At 36.0% G+C, this 20,795-nt stretch overlaps 1 protein-coding gene across 1 annotated transcript in view; it reads left to right on the top strand.

Moving 5' to 3' along the window:
* PPP4R4 (protein phosphatase 4 regulatory subunit 4) overlaps positions 1 to 16,322 on the top strand; it is a 118,006-nt gene extending 101,684 nt beyond the window's left edge. The window contains exons 20-25 of the mRNA XM_024759485.1: positions 2,275 to 2,344; positions 2,779 to 2,862; positions 3,167 to 3,260; positions 8,438 to 8,508; positions 13,644 to 13,791; positions 16,236 to 16,322. Of these exons, the coding sequence (XP_024615253.1) occupies positions 2,275 to 2,344; positions 2,779 to 2,862; positions 3,167 to 3,260; positions 8,438 to 8,508; positions 13,644 to 13,791; positions 16,236 to 16,260 (492 nt within the window). The 3' untranslated portion in view covers positions 16,261 to 16,322. The remainder of the gene's footprint in view (positions 1 to 2,274; positions 2,345 to 2,778; positions 2,863 to 3,166; positions 3,261 to 8,437; positions 8,509 to 13,643; positions 13,792 to 16,235) is intronic.
* Positions 16,323 to 20,795: the final 4,473 nt, after the last annotated feature.

Consider the following 20,795-nt stretch of genomic DNA (forward strand, 5'->3'; position numbering starts at 1 on the left):
GAATTGCTTTTTGGTGTTTTCTCTAGATTACAGCAGACATACCTAACCTTTTATATTGTTAATATTGTACCACTTTCTTTAACAGTGATACAGAACCCTTTACCTGCTCCATACTGTTCTTTATGTTACACTTGTCATGTGAATTACATCTGCACTGAAAACCCCACCAGTCAGTGTGATAATTTTTGCTTTAAGTTGTCATATGTATCTTGAAGAACTTAAGAGAGTAAACCTGTGTGTTTACTCAGATGTTTACCATTTCCAGTGCTCTTCATTCATTGCTTAGGACCCAAATGTCCCTCTTATTTTTTCCCTTCAGCCTGAAGAACTTTCTTTGGAAGTTCTCGGAGTGCAAGTATTTTGTAACAAATTATCTTCGTTTTCCTTTATCTAGAATGCCTTATTTGTGCCTTTCTCTCTAAAGGATATTTTTATTGGATACAGAATTCTGGGTTTACAGCCTTTTTTATACTGTACTTTAAGAAGTGTTTCTGTCTGTGTTGTGGTCTCCATAGCATCTGATAAAATATCTGTTCTCATTTGAATTATTATTCTTCTCTATATAATGTTGTTTGTCTCTGTCTACTTCCAAGATTTTTTCTATTCTTTTTTATCTTTAGCAGTTTGCTTGTGATGTTTTTAGGCATGATTAGCTTCAAATTTGTTCTGTCTTGGATTTACTGAGCTTCCTGAATCTGTAAATGAGTGTCATTTCCCAAATTTGGGAAGGTTTGAGCCATTATTTATTTCAATATATGTTCTGTCCCAGTTCCTCACTCTTATACCTCTGGGTCTCCAATTGCACATATGTTAAATCTTTTGATACTATCCCACAGGTCCATGAGGCTTTGTTCTATCTTTCTTTTTTTTTTTTTTTTTCCTTAAACTCTGCTACTCAGAGTGAATAATTTCTGTCGATCCATCTTCAGTGTCACCAGTTCTTTTCCTGCCCTCTGCATTTGGCTGCTGAGCCTCTCCACTGATATTAAAATTTCCATTACTCTATCTGTCAGTTCTAAAATTCTGATTTTTTATATTGTCTATTTTTCTGCAGAGAATTATGCTGTGAGATTAAAAACTTAAGTGGAAATCCTCTGAAAAGCAAATTGCATTATTTCAGCAGTCTAAGCTAAAGATTAGAGTTCAGAATTGCCAGTGGTAGAAGATGTAGAGAATAAGCAGACTCTAAAAAATTTTAGGACTTAATGACCTAATAAACCCAAACAAAGATCAGAGAATAGAGAAAGATCCACAGATGATCCTGATATTAGAGTTAGCAGACAAGGACTTCAAGACAACTGTGATTAATATGATCGAGATAGTAGAGGAAAAGATGATGCAGGTAACACTACTGTTAAGCCCACTTGGTGATATTTTTATGCAGTCCAGTTCTATGTGGAAAATTTTTTATCTTGCGTATTTTCTCTGCCTTTTTATTTACGCAGGTAACACTACTGTTAAGCCCACTTGGTGATATTTTTCAGTTTTGCATGTTTTATTTTCAGTTTTAGAATTTTTATTTAATAGTTTTTTATGCAGTCCAGTTCTATGTGGAAAATTTTTTATCTTGCGTATTTTCTCTGCCTTTTTATTTTACATGCACTTGAAAAGAATGTATGTTCTCCAGTGTTGATTGTAGTGTTCTGTACATGTCGGTTATGCCATGTTTGTTCAGAACTTGATATGTTTATTGATTTTTCTTGGCTATTCTGTTGGGATAAGGAACTCTTTGAGTTTGGGTAACATTTTGTTTCTTGGGCTGGGAGCTGATTATATGGGTGTGTTCACTTTGGGAAAATTTATTGAGCTGCACACTTATATTTGCGCACCTTCTCTATGTGTATTATACTTCAATAGAACATTTAAATAATATCGAAAAGATCATTTCTTTTTCTCTCAGTCTTTTAAAAGAAGAACATTATTTTGCCACGTATCAGTCAGAAATGGAAAGGGCCAGTAGTAACACATTTTGCTGATGAGAATGGGTAAATACGTTGTAGAAATTAACGGCTCATCACAACGATGATACTAAACTCATTGTTTTAGTTTGACAAGCCTCCAAGGGCACAATTCTGTAGATGTTAAAAAAAACACAAATCTGAAAGAACTGTGACTTCTTTAGACTTTAGACACTAATTTGGAAAAACAAATTACTTCCGTTATGTATTTTTGTGAACTGTATCTGAACCTCTAAAGCTTAGAGTAATTTCTGATTAGAACAATTTTCTAAATCTAATGCTTACCTTTAATGCTAAGATACTGTTTTATTAATAGGAACAATTAGAAAAAGAAAAGCAACAAAATGATGGAAGGCCCATGAGTGATAAAACCTTTGAAAAGAAACGTAAGTAGTTTTCGCATGTCTTTATCACCAAGGTACCCAACTGATGTTGCATCCTAGCGTGCTGAGAGACCATGCTTAGTTTTTAATTTAATATGAAAAATCACTTCACTTTCTTTCATTTATCAAAGTTGTTTTCAAAAATTGGCTGCTAACTGTGATATAGGTTTAGGAATACATGAATAAATGGTGAGGATCAATGTGGAGGTTCAGATCCTCCAAAGGAAAGTTTGAAGTTTGGTAACAGCAATAAGATTGCAAAATTGATCACTGAATAACTAAGATTGAAATATTTAAATATATAAAAAGTAAGATTTGGAAGAGAGTGTTGCTTCACTAGGGATAGTGATTCATATTCTCTGCATTGCCTTGTATGTGTATGGAGATTAATAAAAGCTCAGAGGAAATTATAGCACTTAAATCAGAGTTTGTTTTAGGTAGAGACACCAAGACACCAACAACTCTGCCCAAGAACATCCCCATTTCTGTCCCTGGACCCTCTTCTGGCACCCCATCCACAAGTAAGAAACTTGTTTTTTTGTCTCCTTTTTTCCTTTCCTAAACAATAATTACAGGGAAGTCACTCCGTGAGATGAGATATATCATTTGAAGGCATCTTTTGCCTTTTACTGTTAGCTGTTTTGGTGGTTCTTAATGGGCAGTAGGGGTAAGAGATACACCAGTCAGGTCAAGCTAAGGAAAGGAAGCTACACCTGTCAGTGTTTTACTGAAAATTGTGGGAGTTGGAGAGGAAATGGGGCTGGGGCAGCTAAGGATGAACTGATGAACTAAACAATTGCATTTTCCTTTTGCTTCTTACTCTAGGCAAAGAAATCAAGAAATCCAAATTGATTCGAAGCCAGTCTTTTAATAATCAAGCTTTTCATGCAAAATACGGCAGCTTAGACAAGTGTGCTGGGTATGATCTGTCAGCTACTCACATTTTGACTTAATTTTTATTTTATTTTATTTTTTAATTAATTTTTATTGGAGTATAGTTGCTTTACAATGTTGTGTTAGTTTCTGCTGTACAGCAAAGTGAATCAGTTATACGTATACATATATCCCCTCTTTTTTAGATTTCCTTCCCATTTAAGTCACCACAGAGCATTGAGTAGACTTCCCTGTGCTATACAGTAGGTTCTCATTGGTTATCTGTTTTATACATAGTAGTGTGTTTATTGTCAATCCCAATCTCCCAATTCATCCTGACCTCCCTTCCCCCTTGGTATCCATAAGTTTGTTCTCTACATCTGTGTCTCTATTTCTGCTTTGCAAATAAGTTCATCTGTACCATTTTTCTAGATTCCACTTATAAGTGATATTATACAATGTTCTTTTTTCTATTTCTGACTTACTTCACTCTGTATGACAGTCTCTAGGTCTATCCATGCCTCTGCAAATGGCACTATTTTGTTCCTTTTTATGGCTGAGTAATATTCCCTTGTCTATATGTACCACATCTTCTTTATCCATTCCTCTGTTGATGGACATTTAGGTTGCTTCCATGTCCTGGCTGTTGTAAATAGTGCTGCAGTGAATATTGGTGTGCATGTATCTTTTTGAATTATGGTTTTCTCCAGGTATATGCCCAGGAGCTGGATTGCTGGGTCATATGGTAATTCTATTTTTAGTTTTTTGAGGAACCTCCATTGTGTTCTCCATAGTGGCTGTACCAATTTACATTCCCGCCAGCAGTGTAGGAGAGTTCCGTTTTCTCCACATCCTCTCCAGCATTTTTCTTTGTAGATTTTTTGATGATGGCCATTCGGACTGGTGTGAGGTGATACCTCATTGTAGTTTTGACTTGCATCTCGCTAATGATTAGTGGCGTTGAGCACCTATTCATGTGTTTCTTGGCCATCTGTATGTCTTCTTTGCAGAAATGTCTATTTAGGTCTTCTGCCCATTTTTTCATTGGGTTGTTTTTTTTTTTTGATATTGAGCTGCACGAGCTGTTTATATATTTTAGAGATTAATCCCTTGTCAGTTACTTTGTTTGAAAATATTTTATCCCATTCTGAGCGTTGTCTTTTCTTTTGGTTAATGGTTTCCTTTGCTGTGCAAAAACTTTTAAGTTTAATTAGGTCCCACTTGTTTATTTTTGTTTTTATTTTCATACTCTAGGAGGTGGGTCAAAAAAGATCTTTCTGAGATTTATGTCAGAGTGTTCTGCCTATGTTTTCCTCTAAGAGTTTTATAGTGTCTGGCCTTACATTTAGGTCTTTAATCCATTTTGAGTTTATTTTTGTGTGTGGTGTTAGGAAGTGTTCTAATTTTATTCTTTTACATGTAGCTGTCCAGTTTTCCCAGCACCACTTACTGAAGAGACTGTCTTTTCCCTATTGTATATTCTTGCCTCCTTTGTCATGGATTAGGTGACCATAGGTGTGTGGGTTTATCTCTGGGCTTTGTATCCTGTTCCATTGATTTATTTTTCTGTTTTTGTGCTCGTACCATACTGTCTTGATGAATGTAGCTTTGTAGTGTAGTCTGAAGTCAGGGACCCTGATCTTCCAGCTCTGTTTTTCTTTCTCAAGATTGCTTTGGCTATTCAGGATCTTCTGTGTTTCCATACAAATTGTAAAATTTTTTGTTCTAATTCTGTGAACAGTGCCATTGGTAATTTGATAGGGAGTGCATTGAATCTGTTGATTGCTTTGGGAAGTATAGTCATTTTCACAGTATTGATTCTTCCAATTCAAGAACATGGTATGTTTCTCCATCTGTTTGTGTCATCTTTGATTTCTTTCATCAGTATCCTATAGTTTTCTGAGTACAAGTCTTTTGTCTCCTTAGGTAGGTTTATTCCTAGGTATTTTATTCTCTTGTTGCAATGGTAAATAGGATTGTTTCCTTAATATCTCTTTCTGATTTTTCATTGTTAGTGTATAGGAATGCAAGAGATTTCTTTGTATTAATTTTGTATCCTGCAACTTTACCAAATTCATTGGAAAACTCTACTCGTTTTCTGGTGGCTTCTATGTATAGTATCATGTCATCTGCAAACAGTGACAGTTTTACTTCTTTTCCAATTTGGATTCCTTTTATTCCTTTTTCTTCTCTGATTGCCGTGGCTAGGACTTTCTAAACTATGTTGAATAATAGTGGCAAGAGTGGACATCCTTGTCTTGTTCCTGAACTTAAAGGAAATGCTTTCAGTTTTTCACCATTGAGAATGATGTTTGCTGTGGATTTGTCGTATATGGCCTTTATTATGTTGAGGTAGGTTCCTTCTATGCCCACTTTCTGGAGAGTTTTTATCATAAATTGGTGTTGAATTTTGTCAGAAGCCTTTTCTGTATCTATTGAGATGATCATATGGTTTTTATTCTTCAATTTTTTAATATAGTATATCACATTGATTGATTTGCATATATTGAAGAATCCTAGTATCTCTGGGATAAGTCCCACTTGTTCATGGCGTATGATCCTTTTAATGTGTTGTTGGATTCTGTTTGCTAGTATTTTGTTGAGGATTTTTGTGTCTGTGTTCCTCAGTGATATTGGCCTGTAATTTTCTTTTTCGTGATATCTTATCTTTGTCTGGTTTTGGTGTCAGGGTGATGGTGGCCTCGTAGAATGAGCCTGGGAGTGTTCCTTCCTCTGCAATTTTTTGGAAGAGTTTGAGAAGGATGGATGTTAGCTCTTCATTAAATGTTTGATAGAATTCACCTGTGAAGTCATCTGGTCCAGGACTTTTGTTTGTTGGAAGATTTTTAATCACAATTTCAATTTCATTACTTGTGATTGTTCTGTTCATATTTTCTGTTTCTTCCTGGTTCAGTCTTGGAAAGTTATACCTTTCTAAGAATTTGTCCATTTCTTCCAGGTTGTCCATTTTATTGGCATATAGTTGCTTGTAGTAGTCTCTTATGATCCTTTGTATTTCTGCGGTGTCAGTTGTAACTTCTCCTTTTTCATTTCTAATTTTATTGATTTGAGTCCTCTCCCTTTTTTTTCTTGATGAGTCTGGCTAAAGGTTTATCAATATTGTTTATCTTCTCAAACAACCAGCTTTTAGTTTCATTGATCTTTGCTGTTGTTTTCTTCATTTCTATTTCGTTTACTTCTGCTCTGATCTTTATGATTTTTCTTTTACTAATTTTCAGTTTTGTTTGTTCTTCTTTCTCTAGTTGCTTTACGTGTAAGGTTAGGTTGTTTGAGATTTTTCTTGTTTCTTGAAGTAAGATTGTATTGCTCTAAACTTCCCTCTTCGAACTGCTTTTTGTTGTATCCCATAGGTTTTGGGTCGTCATGTTTTCGTTGTCATTTGTTTCTAGGTATTTTTTGACTTCCTCTTTGATTTCTTCAGTTATCCATTGGTTATTTAATAACATATTGTTTAGCTTCTATGTGTTTGTGTTTTTTACAGTTTTTTTCCTGCAGTTGATTTCTAATCTCATAGCATTGTGGTCTGAAATGATGCTTGATATGATTTCAGTTTTCTTAAATTTATTGAGGCTTGATCTGTGACCCAAGATGTAATCTGTCCTAGAGAATGTTCCGTGTGCACTTGAGAAGAAAGTGTATTCTGCTGCTTTCAGTTGGAATGTCCTATAATTATCAATTAAGTTTATCTGGTCTAATGTGTCATTTAAGGCTTGTGTTTCTTTATTAATTTTCTGTCTGGATGATCTGTCCATTGGTATAAATGGGGTGTTAACGTCCCCCACGATTATTGTGTTACTGTCGATTTCCTCTTTTATGGCTGTTAGCATTTGCCTTATGTATTGAGGTGTTCCTATGTTTGGTGCATAAATATTTACAATTGTTATATCTTCGTCTTGGATTGATCCCTTGATCATTATGTAGTGTCCTTCCTTGTCTCTTGTAACATTCTTTATTTTAAAGTTGATTTTGTCCGATATGAATATTGCTACTCCAGCTTTCTGTTGATTTCTATGTGCATGGAATATCTTTTTCCATCCCCTCACTTTCAGTCTGTACGTGTCCCTAGGTCTGAAGTCAGTCTCTTGTAGACAGCATATATATGGGTTGTGTTCTGACTTAATTTTCATCTTATAGTCATACAGCTTTATGTGAAATGAATTGAATTATTAAATAGTTCAATGAATTATTAAATAAAATCAGGATTATTTTTTAGGTTTTTATAGGTCAGTAATTTCTAAGTTATCTTCTATAAAGTTTTCATGTTAAAAAAAAAAAGTAGTCTACGAATTTGCATAAGAAATAGGTATCCTGGAATTCTAGGAAGACTACTGCCCTGATGCTTTATAACAACATCATGGAATCCGTGTATTGTTTATGCTATATCACCTATGCCACAGAACTTCTAAATGGGTATGAACGTGCCCCATTTACTAAATGGATGTGGACATCTGTTTGCAGCTAGTGTTGTTTCTGTCCGTAAAGAAGCCACTGGCCTGTTTCTGTGGTAAAGTGGTGACAACACAGTTCTCCTGATGGTAGATGAATGTGTAGTCTCCCTTTTGGCCCAGAACACAAAATTATAAGCAGTTAAGATTAGGGGAGAATCAGCATAAATTAAATGACCATGAATTTTATGTATGTTGTACACATATAGTATATAACAGCTGTATATCAAGCGGCAAGTGAAGTAATTTTAAGGGAACATAAATGTCTTCAAAACTATTTATGAAAAATATAACATGTTACGGGAAAAATGTTTTTCTTTTATTATTTTTATCTTTTTATAAAAGATTGAATAAAAAGCTTATTCTAGATTTTCAGCTATGTTTTTGGACATTATTGGTAGATCCTTCTAAAGTTCCTAGCCAATAGGGTGATCTCAAGATGGACAAGAGAGATTAGAACTAAAGATAAGTTATTTCCAGGAAAATTTTATCCACATTACCTGCTTCGGCTGAGCATCAATAGAAAACCTGTTATTTTGATGTAGCAGAAGTTTAAGGAGATGATTTTAAGTTAAAGACAAAGTAATTATTGTGAGGCATGGAGTGTAAAAAATAAATGAGAAATAAAAATAGCAAGCATGTTTCATAAGAAGTAGAGGAAAGCATTAAAAAAAAGATTAGGAAAGACCTAGTGCTAGATGACTGGGATCGAAAGAAGCATATGCTTGTATTTTAACTAAATCATGTTCTTTTCTAGTAAAAGTTCTACAGCAGCATATACACCTTCTGTCTCAGGGTTAACTAAGACTTCTGTGATTTCACTAACTGGTAAGTAGAAATCTGAGCTCTTCAAAAAATTGTTAAATTTAATAAAATATGATTTTCCTTAAATGGCCCATTTCTTTATTTCTAGATACAGTTTCCCTAAATTTATATCTTTATCAAATAGAAAGAAATTAAACTTTTCCCTAGCAATTAAGAAGATGCTAACAATACTATTTTGTCTTCACTGTGTCAGAGTTCAATATTTGCAAAAGAGGAAAAGGACAAAATAAGATGGGTTTTACCATGGTCTGAGGACGTGATGAGGCATAGACTAAAAGTTTTTGCAATAATTTTTAAGGAAGTTAAAAACAGCAGGGCTTCACTGTGGATCATATGCTGCTAAACAGTTACAATATTATGTATTTGAAAGTTTATACCAGGGGTAGAGGGCCACATGATAAATATTTTGGGCTCTGTTGGCCAATTGGTTTCTGTCACAATTACTCAACTCTGGTGTGACAGAGTAAAAGCAGCCATAGACAACACATAACAAGTAGGTATGGCCTTTATTGGACACAGTATTATCGTGTCTCAGGGAACAGGGAGGCCTGAGGAGGAGAGAGATGGGGGAATGGCCAGTAAATGGAGCAATCAGAACAGACACAACATAAATTGATTAAGTTTGCCATCTTTTTTTTTTGACAAGTGTTCTTTTTTTAAGGGAACTTTATTTTTATTTATTTATTTATTTATTTATGGCTATGTTGAGCCTTCCTTGCTGTGTGGGCTTTCTTTAGTTGCGGTGAGCGGGGGCTACTCTTCATTGCAGCACGCAGGCTTACTGCGGTGGCTTCTCTTGTTGCGGAGCACGGGCTCTAGGCACGCGGGCTTCAGTAGTTGTGGCACGTGGGCTTCAGTAGTTGTGACATGCAGGCTTCAGTAGTTGTGGCTCACAGGCTCTAGAGCACAGGCTCAGTAGCTGTGGTGCACTGGCTTAGCTGCTTCGCGGCATGTGGGATCTTCCTGGACCAGGGCTCGAACCTGTGTCCCCTGCATTGGCAAGCGGATTCTTAACCACTGCACCACCAGGGGAGCCCAAGTTTTCCATCTTATGTGAGTGAGGTTCATGGTGCCACAAGACAATTGCAATAGTAACGTCAAAGATCATGATCACAGACCACCATAAATATAATAATAATGAAACAGTTGGAAATATTGTAAGAATTATCAAAATCTGACACGAAGACAAGAAGCGAGCAAATGCTGTTGGAAAAATGGTGCTGTTGGACTTGCTGGGCGCAGTGTTGCCACAAACCTTCAATTTATAAAAAATGCATTTTCTGTTCTATCTGCAGTAAAGTGAAGAGCAATAAAACAAGGTAGGCTTGTGTATAATATGTAGATTCTAAAACTTAACATCCAAAGCCTTAAATAAAAGCATGTCTCTCATAAGGGTAAATTATTTATTAAAATATTTGAAAAGTATTCTATCTTAAAATTTCGGTATTATTTTGGGGAGAGGGAATAGGTTGAATGAAATATCTCCTAGGTTTCTTGATTAGAAAAATGTGCTTATTACTTATTATTTATTACTTAATGAATTACAGACTGAGGAAAAAGTCACTATACAATTACATATCTGACCTACAAAGAGAACATGGGAGCAAAATGTCTCTTAACAAATGTATTAAGTGTTCACAGAGAGAAGAGATTTTATTTACTTTCGTGGCTTAAGACGGGCTTTAGGATGATTATCGTTTGAGGTGAACCTTAAGGTACGCTAGGATTTTGACAGGCAGAGATGGGTATGGAATACCGTCCCATGCAGAGGACCTGTCAGAAGCAAAAGCTGACTGTTGTGTCTTCAGGGAGCGACAGCAGGCTGTTTGGCTGGAGCCCGGAGAGGGTGTAGCGGGAGTAGTGTTAAATAAAATAAAGGTAAGGTCAAGTGTAGAGCGGAAGATCTAACTGATGCTTTTTACTTAAGGTGAATCCATCAGTCATCAATTGCAGCATTCCAAAGCTATGTGGGCACCACAGACTGGGGGAAATATAAAGGGAATTCTAGTAAGGATTCAGGGAAACACATTGCAATGTATCCATTTTTGGTGGGTATGAAAATTAGTGGAACCCCTTGGAAGCAGTTTGGTCAAGTTCATCAAGAATCCTAGTTTTAAAAAATAGTCTATGCCTCAAAAAATCCCATTTCTAGTGATCCGTCACGAAGTATAAATAAAACACACATAACGAGAAAAAATTTGTCACAGTGTTCCTCCTTGACATGATGTGATGGAGATGCTACTTCACCTCCTCATCCTCCCTCAAACCCAGATCCCTAGTCTAATTGTGAGAAAAGCATCAGACAAATTCCAGTAGGGGCACATCCTACAGAATATTTGACCAGTACCCCTAAAAACTGTTAAGGTCATCAAAAGCAAGGAAAGGCTAAGAAACTGTCCCAGCCAAGGAGAGCCTAAGGAGACCTGACAAGTAAGTGTACTGTGGTGCCCTGGATGGGATCCTGAGACGGAAACAGACATTGAGTGAGACTGACAGAATCCAAACACACTGTGGATTTTTGTTAATAATGATGTGTCACCACTGGCTCACTAATTGTACCAAGTATAGTATGTAAATGTAAGGCGTTAATAATAGGGGAACTAGGTGAAAGGGGTAGGTGGGAATTCTTCATACTCTCTTCTCAATTTTTCTGTAAATCTAATACTTTTAAAAATTGTCTATTTAAAGATAACATTTAAAATAACTTCAAAGATTTTAAATGCTTAGGGATAAATTTAATAAAATGTGTGCTAAATGCACACTCAGAACTTCCAAAATGTTGCTGAAAGAAATTAAAGAAGACATAACTAAATGGAAAGTTGTACCGTGTTTATGGATTAGAAAACGTAATATTGTTATGACGTCAGTTCATTTTAAATTGAGCCAGAGATTCAGTGCAATCCTGATAAAAATTTTGACAGTCTTTTTGAAATTTACTGTGTATTCAAATTCATAGAACTGAGTATTTTGAAAAAAATTAAAGTTAGAGAAGATCAGTTACCTGATTTCATCATTTACTACTACAGCTTCAGTACTCAAGACTGTGTGCCCTGCCCTGACATACATAGTCAGCTGAGTTTCAACAAAGGTGATGTGATTGTACTTTTTAAAATAATACTAGAAAAATTGGATATCCATAAAAAACCCAAAGAACTGAACCTCAATTCTTATCTCACAACTGTACACAAAATTAACTCAAAATGTATTCTAAACTTAAGCATAAAAGCTAAAGCTGATTTCTGAAGAAAATATAGAAGGAAGTCTTTGTGATTTTGGAATTGACAAAAGTTTTTCCAAACCATAAAGAAAAAAATTAACATATTGGACTTCATAAAAATGTAAAGTTTTAGCACTTTGAAATAGAGCATTAAAAAAATAAAAGGCAGGACACAGATTAGGAGAAAATATTCATATTACATATACCTGACAAAGGACTTGTATCCAGAATATACAAAGATCTTTTTTTTTAAGTTGAAGTATAGTTGATTTACAATATTGTGTTAATCTCAGGTGCACAGCAATTCAGTTATACACATATTCTGCCTCAGGTCCTCTTTCCTTATAGGTTATTACAAAATGCTGAGAATAGTTCCCTATGCTATACAGTAGTTGCTCGTTGGTTATCTATTTTATTATTTATATAGCAGGGTGTATATGTTAATCCCAACCTCCTAATTTATCCCTCCCCCCCTTTTCCCGCCTTTCCCCTTTGGTAACCATAAGTTAGTTTTCTATGTCTGTGAGTCTCTTTCTACTTTGGAAATAAGTTCATTTGTATCTTTTTTTTTAGATTCCACATACAAGCAATATCATATGATATTTATCTTTCTTTGGCTTACTTCACTTATTATGATAATCTCTAGGTCCATCCATGTTGCTGCAAATGGCATTATTTTATTCTTTTTTATGGCTGAGTAATATTCTATATTCCACCACATCTTCTTTATCCATTCCTCTGTTGATGGGCATTTAGGTTGCTTCCATGTCTTGGCTCTTGTAAATAGTGCTGCAGTGAACATTGGGGTGCCTGTATCTTTTCGAATTACGGTTTTCTCTGGATATATGCCCAGGAGTGGGATTGCAGGACCATATGGTAGTTCTATTTTTAGTTTTAAGAATATACAAAGATCTTTAAAACAAATCAGGCAACTGATTTTAAAACGGGAAAAAATTTGAACACGCACTTCATGAAAGAAGATATACAAATAAGTAAGTAAAAAGATGCTTAAGATCAGTAACCATTAAGAAATGCAAATTAAAGCAATGAGTAACCCCCCCCCACACACACACAAACACACAAGGAGATACCGCTTCACACCCACTAGAATGACTAAAAAGACTCACGATATCAAGTATGTGTGAGGAGGTGGAGTAACTTTCCAGGACTCTCACATGTTGCTGTTGGAAATGCAAAATGGTCTAATCACTTTGGACAGCAGGTTGGCAGTTCCTTATGAAGTTAAATATACACTTACTATGTGAGTCAGCAGTTCCATTCCAAGACTTTTACTGAAGGGAAATTAAAACATATGTCCATACACAGACTTGCACACAATTGTCCATAGCAGCTCTATTTGTAATAGATTACAAATTCTTTGGAAAAAAAATCATAATGTCTATCAATAGGAGAATGGATAGACGAATTTTGCCATGTCTGTGCAATGGGAATACCAGTCAGCAATAAAAAGGGTGAAGTATTGATGTGGATGAATCGCAGCATAATTATGCTGCATGAAAGAAGGCAGACAAAAAAGCATACATACTGTATGATTCCATCTATACAGTATTCTATAAAATGCAAACTAATCTGTAGTGACAGGAGGCAGGTCCGTGGTTGTCCGGAGTGGGGGAGGGGGGTGGAGGGAGGGATGACAAGGAGGCGGAACAAACATCCAGTGATGGGTGTGTTCACTCTTGATTGTGGTGATGGCTTCATGGGGGTATACAGATGTCAGAACCTTAAATTTGTGCAATTATATAATTATATAATTTGTGCAATTATATAATAATGAAAATTATACCTTAATAAAGTTGACTTTAAAAGAAGGGAAACAAAGTCGGTCAACATTAACCTTCTCTAAGGTTCGCATCTCTCTAAGTATATTCCATCTGGCTGACCGTACACGTATTACTTTCAGATGATTCATTCCGGACTCGTAATGCCGGCAGTGCTCCCAGTTCCTTTTCCTCTAATACTCCCCTGCCCAGCACCTCCCGAGGGACAGGTAACTCAGGTGATCCCAAGAGCAGTGGAAGTAAAGATACACAACCACGGAAGGCTACCTTGTAAGTAATCCAGTGATGTACTGCTAAGTGTTTTATTCTTTTCTCAGTGTACTTTCCTTCCCACTTAAATACTTACTTCTCCGAAGAATAGAAGATGTCTGTAACGAGGCAGTGTCATCAATTAAAAGGGATTATTATTATCACTGTTATGTCAGATACTTTATATAAGATAATTTATATGTGGCAAAGACATTGTAACCTTAGGAAGTTGACAAGAAACTTTAAGTGGTTCCCACTAATATCTGAGATCTGTTTATTTTTCTGCGAAATATTTGCATTCAGGAAATTTAGCTCTGAGAAGACTCTGAGTGTAATTGCATTCCTTTAAACAGCTAGCTTAAGGACACAGCATTTAACCACCCAGCGCTCAGGGGGATGGGTGTAACTGATGCCACTTAAGAGATATTACTGCAGCATATAATCCAGAGTTGTGGGTCCAATAAGCTAGAGATTCTACAGACAGCATTTGTTCCTTAAAGTTATAAAGGTCATAAAGGGCCTCTATTCTCCTTTTCCCCTTGTGGTTCCTTTTTATGCACCATTTGGATCTTGTTTGAATTGTCGAAGCCTTTGTTTCTTTTAGGTTAAACATTTAAGAGGGTAGTGCCAAAAAAAAAATCTCCATAACGAGAGGTTGTATCCAGGTAGAAGTGATTCATCCAAAATACCCAAACTATAGTTAAACGTGTCCTCTTTCATATGGGACACGTGAATCTTCTGATTAGAAGAGAATTTAAACAGGATTCAGACTTTCTTTTAAACATATTTCACTTAATTCATGAATATTTTCTATTCTTAACTTTCTGATGTGCATCTTTTTGCAGAAACTCCACACTGGAGTCCCATTTAGGAACTGAACTGTATTATAATTTGTTCAAAAATTTTAATTGGTCATTGGTGTATACAAATATAGATGTATTCAAAATTCATTCAGAACTTAGAAATACATTTATTGAATAGAGCTCAAGGAAAGAGTAGGACTACATAATAGAAAAAAGTAATAGTAAATAGAAAAAATAATATTGATAGTACAGGTTAGTAGTATTAATACAGAAGATATTTTTATTTACAGAGAATCTCTTAGCCATATAATTATTGCTCTAATGATTATACTGTGGGAGTTCCATTTAAAGTCTCAAAATAGAGGCAGGACAGGGTAATGGTCTATGGAGAGCACGGAGCTGGAGCCTCATGCCCTGGTTCCCGTGGCAGTTCCAGCGAGCACTCTGGGCCTCGGTGTGCCCGCGAAATGACAGGGCAAGGCTCACAGTTCATGCTCTGAGGCGCCTTCCATTCTGGCATCCTGAAATCCTTCCTCTCGATCACCCTTGACCCCCTTCCTGTCAGAAGATTGCCCTGGAATTCTTCTATTGAAGAACACGTTTAATAACATCAGAATGCAATTCATTCTCTTTTCAACTTATCTTTCTAAATGCAATAGGCATTTTTGATAAGTAAAGACCATTGAAGCCTAATATATTTATACTAGCTCTCCTTTATTTCAGATTACTATCTTTATCTGTTTTTTCGTTGTTGAGTATGGTTTTCCTTTTTATTGACTGAATTTTCTCTTGCTCAATATTTGTAATACATAATTATATAAATAATCATATTATCAGATATATCTATAATTGATTGTTTTAAAAAATGAATCTAGAAACAAACACTCTGCTAACAAGTCACAGCAGTTTGTTTCTTCTTTTCTGAATGTTCTGAAGAAGGAGGAATATTGGTATCACAGCTGCTTTATTAATGTGTAACTGAATCTGCAGGTCCACAACTCTCTCTCCATGTTATGTGGTTCTAATTTGGACTTTCCCATGTATGCACACCGCCACATAACTGAAATAGGTGATTGATATCTACATTGGTCATGTTTCTGTGGAGTATTATCCACCATTCAGTGCCATGCCATATCCAAATGAAAATCTATCCTTTTTTTCTTAAAATAAACCTATGAAGTGATTTCAGAAACTATTAATTATCTCAGTTTTTGCTGCTCAAAAAAATTCTATGCAGTACATTCTCCAGCTTTACAGTATCGTGGAGATGACACATCTGGTATTTAGGAATGTCAGTGTCTTAAAGGAAGTACGGAATGCATCATATCTTATGTCTTTCAAGGCCAGACAATTGATATATTTTTAGGCTGTGTTCATTTCTGTTATGGTTATAGAAAGTGAAAAACGTAGGAAAAGTATGAATTGAATTGAATGCTATGTTAGATGCACATAGGATTTAGTAGTTAAAGGTTATTCCAAGTGATCTTTAATATGTAATTCACCGTTCTCATATATTAGGTTTATTCAAAGTAGATTATATCTATTCTTTACTTTGTAAGCATTATATGGATAAAAATTTTCATGTTTTGTTTTCTTTTTTTTCTTTCCTTCTCCTTCTTCTCTCTCTCATTCTTCTCTCTTTCTTTCCTCCTTTTGACAAAGAAAATCCAGAAAATCCAATCCTTAAATCATCTGCTTGAAGGAGGCAGAACAAAGACAACTGGAGATAACGTGATCGATGGACAAAAGCTAAAGCAATGGCTCGGGCTTTTTTTTTTTTTTTAATGAATGGGAAAGAGAGAGATACATAATGGCAGCTGATGTTGTTAAACGTTCCATGTTTGAAATTATATTCCCTAGGAGGTATAATATATATTTCTTGAATAATAATGTGGTTACAGAATTCCAATGTTATAGTGAAGTGTAGTGAAAAACAACTTTAGGTATGTGCTTTAACTACCGCTACAAAAGAGATAAGTCTGCATTTATTTGTGCAGGAAACCATCTATTTAATTGTTCTAGAGTTTAGCATTTACAAATTGAAAGGTCCAAATCAACTGAAATTGCCCCGCCTAGATAATCACTTGGAGGGGGGCTTGGGAGTAAGAATGACACTGCATTTTCTCACAAATCTCCAAGCCCAGTTGAAAAGTCACACTTTAACAGGGTACAAACAGCTGTCCGAAATTATATCAGTCCTACGATTGTGATGACAAGAGGTTGTACCTGGACATTCCGAAATTAAAATTTGGCAATGAAAATTCTACAAAGATTTCTGATAACTTTTAGCTACAACTACCTTAAAAATAACAGATTGATGATTTCCTTTATTTCCTAGAAGAATTTATTTTATAAATACTTTGTTTACATTTTAGATTGTATTTGTCCTTACTGAATTAAAAATGATGACTCTAGTTTGAATCAGCTGTTACTCCAAGCTATCATGCTTAAGCTATGTCAACAGCATATATTTGTACTAATGCTAATCTTTCCATCAACGTTTGCCTGTGGAATATATTCAGTTCTTAATTTTAAAAATGTCAGTTCTTGAGATATACTGTATGAAGCTATTGTCAGCTTCTCTATTTCAAAATGCAATCAGCATATAACTATTGATATTAGAAAATATTTGTTTTTTAAAATATACTGATGTATGATAAAGATGATCTAATTTGTGAATGCATATGCGTGTGGTTACTTTTTATAATGTGAAATAATGAATAATGAATTTACTCAAAATAAAACATAGGTTAATGAGATACCTGTGTTTGTGAAAAAAGTTTTAAATACTTTCCTGCAGTTTTTATTCTGTAATTAAAGACAGTTCATTCTTAAGTAATGAACAAGAAAAGCGCACGGACATCAACTATACATTACCCAGGGGACAGCTACTCAGTGTGAGGCTTTCATGCTGTTTGTTTCCCCCTTTCCTTACATATGGCCTCTTTTTTGGCTTTTTTTTTTTTTTTTTTTTTTTTTTTGCGGTACGCGGGCCTCTCACTGTTGTGGCCTCTCCCGTTGCGGAGCACAGGCTCCAGACGCTGCAGGCTCAGCGGCCATGGCTCACGGGCCCAGCCGCTCCGCGGCATGTGGGATCTTCCCGGACCGGGGCACGAACCTGCGTCCCCTGCATCGGCAGGCGGACTCTTAACCTCTGCGCCACCAGGGAAGCCCTATTTTGGCTATTTTTAGTGATTCTTCATATCTTTCATTTAAGCACAGTCAGGTAAATGGAATTGTTCAACCATTCATTTTGTCAGTAATTAAAAATTGAGTAGGTATGAGAAGCTTGACAGTACTGGTCAATTCATGCATTCTTTGTGGATTTCATTTAACTATTTTAGTGACGTCTCCTACTAACATCACTAACGTGGAACTGAATACATTATGATCTAGGAGACAGTATTGGGCGTATGTAGTGGACCTCAGAACAGCGTCAGTTTTTCTAGTACTTTGATTCATAGTCCACGTTGACTCTGTTACTTAAAAGAATGGAGAATTTCAGTTTATTTGTTCAAAAATAAATTTAGCAGAGTTAGGAACTTTTTATTTTCCACCATGCATGTGGGAGAAGAGGAAAACAATTTGACAGAGAAAAGTCGCTACTGCTTACAGAGCTCAGAATTCTACAGAAGTCAGCTGCAGCCTTAGGCACTAAATTATCAATTAAGACAGTCAGCGTTATGTTGGGAGGCTTCCTTTTCTTCCCACAGAACATGATAATTTCTAAAGTCGTTGAAATATTTGTTAAAACTATACTTCCAAGGACAGATACGTAAAAACAGTAAAAAACGAATTGGCGATAGTTATGAGTATCCACATATATCTCGATTTACACTCGAAACAAGACTGATACTCTTGTAAAAGTTCTTAGTTTAACAACTTATCAGATAGTTCCTTTAAACCAGTTGTGTGACAAGGAAAGATCTCCCTCCATCTGTAGCTGCAGAGAAATAAGGACATCTCTATCTGTTAATTATGGAAACTTGTAGTTTTAAGGACATGTTCCAAAATTTCACTAGTTAGCATTATAAGCAAAAAAATAGACCTGTAGAATCAACTTTACTGGCAGAAATGGAGAAGGCAAAAAGGATTTTACTTAATAGAGAGGAGCATATAGAGGTTTTCTTCCATAACCTCATACACATTTAAAAGTCATTTCCGTTACTTGATTTCCTGAGCTTTATAAAGACACCTTATTCTGGAGGAGTAAGTCCATTTTACCTGCAGTTAGTGGACATACGTGAAATATTTGAATTGAAATGGAACAGTCTCTCTAGCTTGGCCCTAGTGGTTTTACAGCGAAGATGAAATGAATTCAATGAAGTCAGTAATCTGGTCTCAGTTGTTATACAGCATGTGTGTGAGAGAGGGGGAGAGAGAGAGGGAGAGAGGGAGTGTGAGTGTGTGTGTGTGTGTGTGTGTGTGTGTGTGTGTGTGTGTAGGAACAGTTTTTAAAACCTGACACTTAAATATAGTGAAGCACTGCTACCATGCTCAGAATTTTCCCCCTCAGTTGAAACCTTGAATTTTTTTGTAAGATCAAGTACTTTTTCATTGGTCTGCATTTTTTCACCATGCATATATATTTAGAAAATCTGAAACCTAGTGTCCTTGGAGCTTCTTCAAGCATATGTGGGGAAATATTAATTTTTTATAGAGAATAGGGCCATTTTCTACCTTAAAGAGTAATGTCAGTTATCATTGTTATGCCAGCGTTGTTTTGTGCAACTATGTGCAGAGATGAGGGGAGAGTTTGATATGTATGTTCTATGAATCCTTTGATAATAATGAACCTTTTTTATAACTGGGTTTGGCCATATTTATTTCAGAGGGTATTGTGTTCTCATAGGCTTTCATTTTCAGATTTCATCTCTTAAAAATGGGTAATTTGAGCCCTCTCTTATTTCTCTTTCTGCTATGTTTCCATAAATGAACTTCATTAGTTGAATACTAACAGCTCACTGAAGGATGCCAACTGAAGTTAGTCGTCTGTTTTTGTTTCTTTCTGGGCTCTAGAGCCGCCTGGCTTACCAATGTCAGCTAGTGCCCTTGGAAGGGAATACAGGGATGAACTCATGTCCAGGTTTTAGAATGATGAAGAGTTAGTCTCTAGACCGCTGCTTACTATTACTACCTATTCACATTAAGTGCTATTTACATAACTCTGACTTATTCTAATAAGATGACTGATCTATACATTAATTTTAAGTATATTTAAATTGGATAGCAAACAGAAAAAAACCCGACTAGGCCGTTAGTCAACATAGTTGACACTCCAAGATTAGTCAACTCTATTCACGGTTCTCTGAAATTACTCCTAAAATATTTTCTTGTCAATATAACAGAAAATGACTGGCTGAGAAAGTATTTGCTGTTTTTCTTTGAACCTTGGGACAAAGTCCATGCTTATATTCCGTCTAGCCACAGTGGGTAACTGAGAGGTGAGCACATGCTGCCTGTTGAAGTGGACGGACCCCGTCAGATGCTGTAGACAGAAAGGAGAGTGCAATGGGCTTGGGGACTGGAGTCAGGAGAGGCAGGCGTCTGACTCTGCCATTGCGCCATTGGGTGACGTTTTCCTTCCTCTGAGATGCCCTGTATGATTTAGCCATTAGATGCCGTAGGCACAGGGCCTCAAACCCACGATACTTTTAGGGGCCCATGAAGATGTTTTGCTTCTTGCAACAAGCAAGTTCCATACTTTGAATGCACTGGTATAAAGACAGATATAACCCAGAATATATTCATCTTTATACCAATGCAGTCATAAAATATAATTTCTATTATACGCACACATATATATATATATTTATTTTTACAGAGGGAGGAGCCTGTGAAGACAAAAGTACCTGGGGCCCACGAAAGCCATACTGCGGCCCTCTCTCCGGTTTCCCATTTCTTTGCTTTGTAAAACGAAGGTATTGAACTGGATGATCTGTGGCTCAGTTAACGGCTCCACGGAGTGGGTGGAGCCACATTGCAGCAGGACTGACCGTGGCTATTTTCTTCTAATTTTAGTCACCGAGAAATGATTCTATAGTAGGTTAAAAATAAAACACTGATTTGCATTAGGGAGAAGTAAAGAGAGCGAAGCTCATGACCCATGGAGAATGTGTACTTGTCTTCTTCCCAAAGGCTTCGTCTTGAAATAGAGTTCTGATCTACCATAGTTTTAAGTCCAGATACCAAGATGGTCTTTAGTCAATAACAAAGGCTCTT

Source organism: Neophocaena asiaeorientalis, unplaced genomic scaffold (genome assembly GCF_003031525.2).
Source record: "Neophocaena asiaeorientalis asiaeorientalis breed wild unplaced genomic scaffold, Neophocaena_asiaeorientalis_V1.1 scaffold476, whole genome shotgun sequence".
In the NCBI taxonomy this organism is placed as follows: domain Eukaryota; kingdom Metazoa; phylum Chordata; class Mammalia; order Artiodactyla; family Phocoenidae; genus Neophocaena; species Neophocaena asiaeorientalis.